The sequence below is a fragment of the Vombatus ursinus genome, unplaced genomic scaffold (genome assembly GCF_900497805.2).
Source record: "Vombatus ursinus unplaced genomic scaffold, bare-nosed wombat genome assembly UNPS02014798.1, whole genome shotgun sequence".
Lineage (NCBI taxonomy): Eukaryota > Metazoa > Chordata > Mammalia > Diprotodontia > Vombatidae > Vombatus > Vombatus ursinus.
Window position 1 is genome coordinate 20586381 of NW_020954576.1, and position 12363 is coordinate 20598743.

General features: G+C 41.4%; 1 protein-coding gene across 1 annotated transcript in view; it reads left to right on the top strand.

The window, feature by feature from the left end:
• LOC114050108 (cation channel sperm-associated protein subunit epsilon-like) overlaps positions 1-12363 on the top strand; it is a 190545-nt gene that overhangs the window by 117997 nt on the left and 60185 nt on the right. The window contains exons 12-13 of the mRNA XM_027871681.1: positions 6057-6090; positions 6165-6244. Coding sequence (XP_027727482.1) covers positions 6057-6090; positions 6165-6244 — 114 coding nt within the window. The remainder of the gene's footprint in view (positions 1-6056; positions 6091-6164; positions 6245-12363) is intronic.

Genomic DNA, 12363 nt, shown 5'->3' on the forward strand with positions numbered 1-12363 from the left:
ATTTATCTCCTTCTTTCTCCAGTACCCAGGCAAGTGTGCTTCAATATCTCCTAACTCTCGAACAAAGTGTTGGGATTTGGAATGACATTCCTCTAGCCACCTTTCCACTTCCTATCTTCCTTCAGAACATCTTGGCCCTACGTACAAATTACCCAAGGATTCTAAAAAGAAGGCTGGAGGCTTCTTCCTCCTAGCATAGGTGATAATGACAAAAGAGAAGAGTTTCCAACAAAGGAGAGGGAAAGTTTTGTTGTCTTCACTACAGTTATCTTCAACAGAGGTTGGTGTATTAGCTGTAGTCAACCTCATCATGAGGTTTTTGTATACAGTTATCACGAGCACTAGGGCAGCAAAGTAACACAGTGGATAGAGGGCTAGGCCTGGAGTCAGGAAAACTCAAGTTCAAGTGTGACCTCAGACACCTACTAGTTGTGTGACCCTAAGCAAGTCACTTAACCCTGTTTGCCTCAGTTTCCTCATCTGTAAAATGAGCTGGAGAAGGAAATGGCAAACCACTCCAGTACCTTTGCCAAGAAAACCCCAAATGAGGTCACGAAGATTCAGATACAACTGAACAACAACAACATTATGAACACTATAAGGCAAGGTGACCAAAGAATCCTATGTAATAATGAAACCAACTCCTCCTTGGACCCCAACTCATTTGTGGCTGTGGTTGTTGTCCTTCACATTCAAAGAGGACTAAAATGACATCACTATGTTGGGGTCAAGGTACAGCGTGTCTGACTGTTGCTGATCAGGACCAATGCGAGTTCAGAAGGCCCTACCACAGGCTGGGCACAAATAATACACATGAACATATGGATGAGAAATGTCTCTAAATTTGTGCATCTCACATTTCTTTTGAGCTACTGCAATTCTACTTTGCTTATACAGCACAGCTCCTTCTCTGATGCAGGCACACCATGCTGGACAGTACAGTGCCAGCATCTCTTGTGTCTCACAATTCCGAAGTTCTTCAGAGACACCTTGAGAGTGTCCTTGTATCACTTCTTCTGGGCTCTGTGTGAGCACTTGCCTTCTGTAAATTTTCTGTAAAATAGTCTTTTAGGCAAATGTACATTTAACATCGAACAATGTGGCCAGCCCATAGGAATTATACTCTCTGCAGTAGAGTTTAAATGCTTGGCAGTTTAGCTTGAGAAAGGATCTCAGTTTCCAGTACCTTATCTTGCCAAGTGATCTTCAGAATCTTCCTAAAACAATTCACATGGAAGCAGTTCAGTTTCCTGGCATGGTGCTGGTATACTGTCCAGGTTTCATAGGCATACAACAATGAGATCAGCACAACGGCTTCAGTTTGGTAGGCAGTCTAATATCTCTGCTCTCCCACACTTTCCTTCAGAACCTCCCAAACACTGAGCTAGCTCTGGCAATGAGTGCGTCAACCTCATCATCTATGTGTAAATCCCTGGAAAGTATATTACCAAGGTAAGTGAATTTATCCACAGTATTCAAAATTTCTCTATTGCCTGTAACCAAAGGTTTCACATATGGATGGTACAGTGCTGGCTGATGGAGAATTTGTTCTCTTGATTTTAGTTGTCAGGCCAAATGAGCACAAGCAACAGAGAATTGATCCATACTCTGTAGCATCTCAGCCTCAGAGGCTATATTGAGTGTACAATCATCTGTGAACAAAAAGTTGAGCTCCAACCCTCCCTCCACTTTAGTCTTGGTTTGTAGCCTTTTCAGGTTAAATAATTTACTGTCAATGCAATACTGGCCTTGATGCCATTTTCATTCTCATTGAAGGCATCTGACAACATTGCTGAAAACATCATGCTCAGAAGCATGGGAGCAAGCATATGGCTCTGCTTCACTTCATTGGTGACTGGGAAAGCACAAGAGCATCATCCATTATCCAGAACCCATGCAAGCATGCCATCATGGAACTGGCATATAATACTGATGAACTTCTCCAGGCAAGCAAATTTTGCCATTATCTTCCACAAGTCCTCATGACTGACAGTATCAAAGGCCTTGGTCAGATCTACAAACATTGTATATAGACCTCTATTCTGCTCCTGGCATTTCTCCTGGAGTTGTCAGGAAGCAAACACCATATCAGCCATTCATCAGCCCTTTCTGAAGGCACATTTGCTATCCTCCAGGTGAAGGATCAGTCTTTTAAGGGGATTCTGGCAAAAACCTTATTGGCAGTGACTAAGAGAAAGACACCCACCCCACCCCACCCCACCCCTGTGATTGTCACAGGACAATCTATTATTTCCTTTTCCTTTATACAGATGGACAATGGAGGCATCCTTGAACTTCTGGGGAATAACCTTCTCTTGTCATATAATCTGGAAGATTTCAGTCAGCTTTTGAATGAGTAGTGGACCCCCTGCCTTGTAAATCTCAGCTGGAATAGAATCAGCACAAGATGTTTTGCCACACAAGAAGAACCTAAAAGTATTCAAAACCTCTTCTTCAATAGGAAGTATACCTGAGGTATAGGATCAATGGCTTCAGCATTGATTAATGATGGTCTGTTGAGAACACTATAGAAGTGTTCAGCCCATCTCTCCAGTATCATGTTCTTATCATTAATCATTGTGGCTCCATCTGTGCTGAGTAATTGAGATATATCATAGGTCTTTGAACCATAAATAGCCTTCAGGGTGTCATAGGAATGCTTTGGATTATTACTATCAGCATAAAACCGAATTTCATCTATCTTCTTACTGAACCAAGAATTCTGCATCTCTCTAAGTTTTGCTTGCACTTTACTTTTGCTGGGGGTTAAATGCTGCCTTCTAAGAGATGGATGAACTATCCTACTGGTATACCCTGTGGAGTTCTCATTTTTCATTTAGCAGCTTCTGAATTTCCCCGTCATTTTCATCAAACCAGTCTTGATGTTTGTGAATATTCTAGCCCAGATGAGTAAATGCAGTGCTGTACAGCAAATCTCTGAAAGCTACCCACTCCTTTTCTGCTCCACTGATGCCAACCATGTGTTGGCTCAGATTTCCCTCCAAGTTAGCAAACTGTTCATGCTAGAAGTGCTCTAATATGTTGGCATTGTCATATGGTAATCATCTTGCCTTGGGGCCACCACTTTTGTGAAATATGAATGTGTAGTTTGGAAAAGACGTCTATGATCAGTCCAGTACTCTGCACCACTCGTCACCTATGTCACTCTCACATACTTTCTCTCTCTTCTCCTTACAATGACATAGTCTATTTAATGCCTGTGTTTCCTGCAAGGGTACATGTACGAAGCTTCATTGAGTTTAGGTAGATGCAAGACAGTGTTGATGATATGAAGGTCATGAGACACACAACCCTTCAGTAGTAACATTGCTATTGCTGTCTCCAACTCTATTCCTCCCAGGAACTCATAGTCTGTGCCTATTCTGACATTAAAATTACCCGGAATTACAACCTTGTCCTCTTTTGATACACTGATGATGAAGTCTTCACAAATTTTTTCTTTGACCTCATCAGGATTCATCATGGTGGGAGCGTAGACACTAATGATGGTGACATGGTGCTTTCCTGCAAGTGACAATCACATTGTCATGAGCCTGTCATTCAGTCCTTTTGGAAGGCATGCAAGCTTGTTGACTAGATTAGTTTTAATTGAAAAACCTACACCAGCTTCATAGTGCTCCTCATCACTGCAGCCACTCCAAAAAAAAAGTACATCCCACTCTGACTCTGATAAGCTGGCCTTCATTTGCCAGCCTTGCATCACTCAGGGCTACTATTTGGATGCATACCTGCCGAGTTCTCTTGCTGCCAGAGCTATTCATCTTTCAGGTCTACTGGATTTCACGTTGTCCATACACATGTACACATTCTATGTACCAATGGTAAGCGGAATCATCTTTTTTTGTGTGTTTTGACCATAGGGTAGGATCCCAGCCTGCTGCAATAAGCAGTTAAGTTAGGTGAAGTTAGGTGAAGAGGACAATTTTTAGGGAACCTTTTCTAAGCCCCTTCCTCACACCAAGAGGTGAGCAGTGAAGTCCTTAAATAAGTATGTTCAGACACCTAGAGGGCTGCTGAATTCCACTGCTGCTTCAGTCCAGTGAGAAGACAACCCATGGCCTGGGTCACCTGTGTTCAGGGTTGTGACTACAGCTCCCAGTGTATCTGTACCAGCTGCTTTGTCACTTGCCTGTTGCCACAGGACTTTGAGGTAGGTAAAAATGGTAAAATGGGATGGATGATGTCTTTTCACTCATGCATAAATTGGATTCAAGTGAGGCGGAGTTGTGCAAAGTTGGCCTCGCTCTCTCTTCCAAAGTCATTGGAGTCTAGCAGCAAGACAAAAGTCAAGATGACTGGCAACGCTTAGGATGCAGTGGATGATCTTGGCATCTTTGATGTCTAACCAAACTCTAAGTGCTCCACAGTGTCTGCTTCAGCTGCCCTCATGGCCATTGAAACAAATTGTTATCATCCTCCCATTCTGCTGGGGGAATTCTTCACATATTTGGAGTAGACATCTCCCCAACTCCCCAACAGGTTTGAGACCCCTCTGTTCCCCTCAACCTGGTTATGCCTGTCTGCCGAGATTGTTTTACTGGGGTGTGGCCATTGTGCATACTGTAGCTTCTTAGAGCCACAGGTGAGAGTTGGGTGGCAGATGGACACCAAAGGGGGATAAGCAGCCCTGAAAATGACTTGGAAGCCCACTCACCAGTTGCTAGTCCTCCCTGAACACCCATAGACCCCACCCAACTCATTTATTCAACACTGAGAAGAATTCTATAAACCGTTCTTCCATTTAGCTACCTCCTTATGTCTTCTAGTTGAAAATAGCCTAAACCATGGTTTCTTAACCTGATATCTGTAAACTTAGTTTTTTTTAATATTTTAATAACTATTTCACCGTAATTGATTTCCTTTGTAATTGTATTTATTTTATTTTTTGCATTTAAAAATCTTATCCAGAGAAGGGATCCAAAGACCTTACCAGATGCTGTCAATCCCCTATACCACCAAGCTGCCTGGTTTCCTGCGGTAGTGTAGGCCAAGCCTAACACAGGTTGATCTGGTGGTTTAGGTTCAAGACTGGAATGAATAGATACATATATGTAGACCATCGAACAGTTAATCAAAAAGAAGTTTATTTAGCCATAACATGGAAGGGTTATTAATCAAGGATACAGCATTGATTCAATTGGACATAGCTTACCTATCTCTGTATTTGTTATGGTGGTAAGTGTCAAGTGAGGAACTATTGATCTCTTGTGGGCCACATTTTGTACTGAAGCCTATGGTTTGAGCCTTAGACCTCTGGGTCAATTGTATCTCACGGATGGTTTCAGTACCTTTTAATGAAAAACAAGCCAACCCTGCTGGGAGTAATGTCTTAGGAAAAAGCTAGCCCAGCCTGTGTGGCAAGGATACTAGTAGATATTACTCCTACCATAAGTGGCATTGGGGAATTTGTCAAATTGGATACGGTGGAGTCAAGAGAAATCTAGCACCATCAAGAAGTAACTTTCTTTTTCTTCACCAAAGGTATATCTCATCATTATGTGGAAACTCCCTTCGTCTATGTAGATAACCTATAATTCACAGCCCCAGAAAAATTGCCTCAAGGCGCTGACATACTGAGTTGGCTTTCCCATTGTCATATAGATGGTATATTGGATGTAGTAAGACTTGAACCTGGTCTTCCTGACTCCAAGGCTGGCCATCTGTCCACTACACCATGCTGTCTCATTTGTTCTTTGCTTTAAGAGATGATGCATAAGTCAGTAATTTCCCAATTATTTTATGGATGTGACACTCTATTTTTGTTTCTTGAAGATTATTATCCTTCTCTTTTAAAAAAAAAAAAGTATTTTTCATTGAAGTAAAAAACTTTATTTTCAAATATTCCTTAAAACTGCAAAATTAGGTTTGTAATCCTTAGCTTAATTCAATCTCCTGCATCCTAAACACTAGTTAAAAGATGAGATCCCTATTTGTTTACATAGTGAAGTTATGAAAATTAAATTTGTTTTAGACCAGAAATGTATTATTTTTAATATGTAAAACTTCAGTATTTTAAAATGTCTCTTTTTTATTAGGAAATATTTGAGGGGCAATCCACCTGAAGACATGGTAAGAAAACTATGAATTTTTTGTCCATAAGTCAAATACATAAAAATAACTAATGCATTTTTTTTCTTTTCTAGCATGTAAACTATAATGTTAGCAAATATGGCTGCCCTTTCAAAATTTCTATGACAAAATCATTCCACCCCGTCCTTCATTTGTAAGTAACATTCTAAAACATTTTCCAATTTATCTTGCATTTTTCCAAACAATAGAATTAAAAACATGACTAACTGATCACCATAGGTCAAAAATAGGTTTTTGTTTGTTTTCACTAAGAAAGTTCATTATGTACATATTTTTAGGTCATTGCTAATGATCATTTTGTTTTGCTTCAAATTTGCTTTAAATTCTGTTCTTCAGGGTCATTGTCAGAGTCATTCCTTCCCTTCCCTTGGAATCTTGAGTCAAATCATAAATGCACCAAAAAGAACTTAGTTCTTGGTTTTCAACAGATAACTTACACTTATTGTAATGGTTACTGATAGTTATCTTACTGTTTCATCTGTGGTCTTACAATGCCTCAGGTCTTCTACCAGCTATTAGGGAGCATACTGTTGATAAAGACAAGAAATCTAGATTTGCACTAATGGGTACTGTTTATCTAAGAACACAAGGAGATTTAGTTTTTCTAGACTCTTGAGATAATCCATTCCAACCTGAAAGATGATATTAACAAAAATAACTAAAGAATAGTGTAGTTGCTATAAGAGACCAGAAAAAAACCATTACCTTCCATACCATCTGGGAAACTCAGGAGCTAACAATGTGATCTTGCCAGAGCAGTGGCACCAGTGAATATTGTTTCTATTTCCTTGAGAGGTATGTCTTTATGATTTGTGAACTGACTACCCATTGAATAGAGGTGGGGAGGGAGAGAGGGAGATAAGTGTTTAGTAAGAGCTATAAACAAAGTTACTTACAAGCACAAGTGAGTGACATCTGATTTTCAGATGGTCCCTTCTAGCTGTAAAATTTTATGACAAACACTAATGGTATAAATCACTTAATTCAATATTTTAGTTTCATAATGATATTTGTAATTCATTCTAAATGGCATTGCTATGAAGAGAAATACATTATTGTCACTGTAATAATGTTTATAATTCTGAACCATCCTGAAGGCCATTTTAAATCCAGAGGTTATGAATTTGCTTTTTCATTAGATAATGTTCCCAGTAATTTATTGCTTTTTATTCAGATGCCAATACAAGTGGGCCAGATTCTTAATTTGATGAGGATGGGATTGATATTTTTATATCAGAAAAAGACTGTGAGAAAAACTGGATAGGATCAAGGAGTGGCAAGTAGCCTGGGGTAGTCACCAGGTAACAGAATGAAGAGCTGGGCCACAAAAAAAGGACAGCTGAAAGGATTACACTGGGATGGGCCAGATGCAGATGCCTCAGGCAAACACCAGGAATCTGGGCAGCTGAAATTTGTGGGAAAGTTCATGGACCCTTTTTTCAGGAATTCCATTGATACAGTTTAGGGCTTCAGAGGTCCTGGGACCCCAAAATCAAACATACGGGTCCTGCCCGAAAGAATTCAACCCACACCTTCTTTCAGCCAAAGACAAGGTTTATTAGAACATCCATCATATTAGGCAGACTCTTGAGGAGTCTGGAAATTAGTAAGCTATTTGGTTTATTGGCTAGATTATAAGAATCTAAGCAGTGGCTAGATTTTAGAAATCTGAGCATCTTAATGGAGACAAGATGGACCTTATATACAGAAAGACTATGGGAGGGATCTAGGAGTGACCAAGTAGTCTATGAGGTAAGAGAACTCCAGGGGTGGCCAAGGGAGAATGGAGCCTAGATAGAATTAAGGGTGGGAAGTGGCCTGGGGACATAGGGAAGTCTAGGCTAGGTTAAGGGTGGGAGATTGGTTATAGACACAAAGAAAGGCCAGTTGATGGGATCATAGCCTCAGGCTAAAGCCAGAGATTTGGTCATGTGGGAAAGTCCAAAGTTTTTCCTTTTTGAGGTCTAGCTCCCATCCTCATCATTCCCCCCTCAAACAAATGGGACCTAAATTCTTTTGTGGTAAGGGGTAAAGGTCTCGGCTTCTGAAACTGCTTCCTGCTGGCAAGGGGCGTAGAGCTGTCCCTGCCTCAAGGGGGTCACAAAGAGGAGGTTGACGGGAACCGAGCACAGGTTGCATCCAGGGAATGATGGAGGTGATGGGGTTGGGATCTGGGCCCCAGAAAGGAAAAACCCTGGACTTTCCCACATGGCCAAATCTCTGGTGTTTATAATCCCATCAAGCGGCCTTTCATTGTAGCTCCCACCCTTAATCCTAGCTAGGCTCCATTCTCCCTTGGCCACTAGGTCCAGGTCCCAGGAGTTCTGTTTACCCCAGTTTACTGGCCACTCCTAGATCCCTCCCGCAGACTTTCTGTATATGAGGTCCATCTTGTCTCCATTAAGATGCTCAGATTCTTATAATCAAGCCATGACTCAGATTATTAAAACCTAGCCACTGCTTACCCAGGTTTCAGACTCCTTAAGAGTCTGCCCATTGTGATGGATGTTCTAATAAACCTTGTCTTTGGCTGAAAGAAGGCTTGGGTCAAATTCTCTTGGGCAGGACCCGTGTGTTGTGATTTTGGGGTCCTAGCACCCCCGAACCCCTAAACCCCATCAGGGGGACATTGGTTGGTACCCACTGTTTGCTACCAACTGTAGGTAAATGGCCTATAGTCTGGAAGACACAAATCTGACAGGAAACTGCCGGGCCCAGATATAAAGCAGGGACTAGATTTAGGGCCCAACTTTGAGAGGATGAAACATCTTTAGTTCTGTTTGGATTCAGATAATTCAGTTTTCCAACCATGCAGTATCAAATCCACTTCATAGCCAGACTCAGGAATAGCCAGGTGGGTAACATTCCTTTTCAAAGGAACATAATGGGGAAACTGAGCCAGGAGGATCCCATCTTAGACTGAGGCTAAAATTGTCCTCTCAGCTTTTTCCAATGCTGACTTCCCATCAGTATCACCTTCTCTGAGTAGCTTGTGGCATTTCTCTCAGATGGTGGATTATTGATTATCGATGGATTATGACCCATCAGACAACTCAAAATAAAATCCTATGAGCTTTTACCTCAGACAGCAGGTTTTACTAATCACAGCTTAGGGAAAAGTTTTCCAGGATTTACATCTCAAACTTAAATTTGTCCTGATGTAAAAAGCCAATCATTAGAGATTTCTATACACTTGCAAATTCTCAACAAGCCATACATAAGCTCACCCAAATAAGCTTTTTGGCTAGTTTACACATTAAAACAATAAACAACAATAGTTAGATTATTTTAGCATTAACCAGATTATGAAAAGTTGCTTGACATAACTGATACAGAAAGTTCACCAGTTTGAAATTTGAAACAAACCCATTACCAATCAGGTGACTTCAGTTCTGTTAAATGCACTTCCAAATTACTTTACACAGAGAATCAACATCTCATCATTAACAGTTACAACTATAAATTTAAAAGAGCGTGCTTACCCAAGTTTGGAGGCTAGTTTCATTACCTTGAGCAGGTTGTGCTGAACCTGGGTGATGCTTCCAGGCAAAAGTTGCCCTAGAGCCCAAGGCCATTGCCTGGGGGTCCCACCCCGTAGCTGTTGCCCCTCTCCCTCTCCTTTCTTTCCCAGGTGGGGGAGGACAAAATCAAAGGTGAGGGATAAAGGGTGAAACTCTCTTCTCTTATGAGAGGGCTTAACAGATACCCTCTTGACTCAAGGGAAGGGAATGACCAGGTTGTACAGGTGTTTCAAAACTCCTTAATGATCCATCACAAAACCTCCAAAATATGCCAAGATAGTTTTAGCTGTTCTCACTTTCCCTGTAACCTCCATGAAGGAGGATTCAGAGGTGTGGAGGGAAGGGAGTAAGTAAGTCTCAGGGAACCAAAAAGCAACTGCAGTTTTCCCCAATTCCCTAGTGCGGAGGGAATTAACAGAATTGAGCATACACTTCAAAATAGGGGGTCCGTCCTTGTACTCTATGCTGCGGAAGGTGTACCCAGGTCCATGGCCTTGAACCGACCCTGTGGACCGAGACCCTGAGAGCATCAGGCCGAGTGAGAGACAGCCTCATAACTGTCTGCCAGAGAAGCACCTCCAAGCCTTGGTGCTTAGAGAGCAACCCTAACTGCAGAGCAAGAAAGGAGGGGTGGGGGGAGGCTTACATACCTTCCAGTCTTGGCTGGAGAAGAACTTGGGGTTAGGCAGTTTCCCTGTATGGGCCACCAAAATGATGCGGTTTAGGGGTCCAGGGGTCCTGCGACCCCAGAATCACAAAATGCAGGTCCTGCCCGAAAGAATTTGACCCAAGCCTTCTTTCAGCCAAAAACATGGTTTATTGAAGATTCACCATATTAGCCAGACTCTTAAGGAATCCGAGTATCTGTGGGTTATTGGCTAGATTGTAAGAATCTAAGCATCTTAATGGAGACAAGATGGACCTTATATACAGAAAGACTATGGGAGGGATCTAGGAGTGGCCAAGCAGTCTATGAGGTAAGAGAACTCCAGGGGTGGCCAAGGGAGAATGGAGCCTAGATAGGATTAAGGGTGAGAAGTGGCCTGGGGACATAGGGAGGTCTAGGCTAGGTTAAGTGTGGGAGATTGGGTATAGCCACAAAGAAAGGCCAGTTGATGGGATCATAGCCTCAGGCTAAAGCCAGAGATTTGGTCATGTGGGAAAGTCCAGAGTTTTTCCTTTTTGGGGTCTAGCTCCCATCCTCAACACCATTGCTCCATCAGCCCCATCAGATTTCAGCTAAAAAAACTATAAGAGATTATCTGTTTCATCCTCATTTTATAGCTGAAAAAAACCAAGGTATTGAGAGATGAAGTTATTTCCCCAAGATCCTAGAGGCAGTAAGAGGTAGAGCCAGGATTCAAACTAAGGTCTTTTGACCCCAAATCCAAAAATTTTCTGCTATAGATATGTACAATGTCTTAACCATATTAAATAATTACTAAGCAACAATCTCTTAGTAATCCAATTATCCAATAACCTTTAGAACAATCCTACAAAGATTTTATTATACAGTCCTTTTCCTTTAATCTTACAGTCAATAAATAAAACCTAGGGTTGTCCTAATTAAACTTGGTATTCAATTTTCAGCAAGATTGCTGAGAGCATCATAGCTTTAGAGCTAGAAAGTACCATAGAGGTCATTTAGTCCAGCCCCTTCATTTAAATATCATATGATCACAAGGCCATAGATCTGGTTGGAAGGGACCTAAGAGATATGTCCAATATTCTCATTTATAGTTGAGGAAGCTAAGACCAGGAGAGGTGAAGTCCCTTGCCCAAGGTCACACAGATAGTAAATGCTCTGTGGTGTAGCGTGTAACATACTGGAGCTGGAGCGAAGAGCACTTGAGTTTAAATCCTGCCTCAGGGATCTTCTGGCTGTGTAACCTTGACTAAATCATTTGACCTCTCTTAGCTTGATTTTCCTCATCTGTAAAATCAGGATAATAATAGCACCAACATCCCAGGTTATTGTGAGGATCAAATGAGATAATATGTGTAAAGCACATTACAAATTTCAACATTCTATATAAATGCTAGTTATTTAAGGTAATCACCATTTTTAGCAGTAAATGGCAGAATTAGAATTTGAACCTTTGTTGTTGTTTGTCCTTCATTCTCAAAGAGGACCATGACATCAGGGAAGTGATGCCACGACGTGCAGGTGAATTGGATTTAAGTGAGGGAGGGCTGGGCAAAGTCACCAACCTCATTCTCTCCTATGGCCCCATCTGGGTCCAATGGCTAGATATAGATCAGAACAACTGGAGATGTCCCAGGATGCAGTGAGGGACCTTAGCCTTTTTATGCTAAGGTCTTTAACAGGTCTCATTTTGACTGAGGCAGCGCCCATTCAGTGATCAAGGCTTAATAAGAAATGAGGCAGAGAATGGCCTCTTTACCAAGTCCAAAAAAAAATAATTATCTGGGAAGGAAAGACCCTTAGAGTCAGCCAAAACAGAAAACAATTGTTATTTACATTCATTCCAAACCAATAGAGATCCAAACAATGACCAAGTAGGGCTTGCTGGGACCTATTATTGGCCAATCAATGAGAGCCAGAGTGATTTGAGGTTAAGTCTAGTCTTTAAGAAATAAAAAAGTTTCATAGATTAGAATTTATATTCCCTTTGGGCAGAGCACCCAAAGGTAAGGGTGTGATGCCTCATGTGAACAGAGGGGGAAGGAAGGAAGGAAGGAAGGAAGGAAGGAAGGAAGGAAGGAAGGA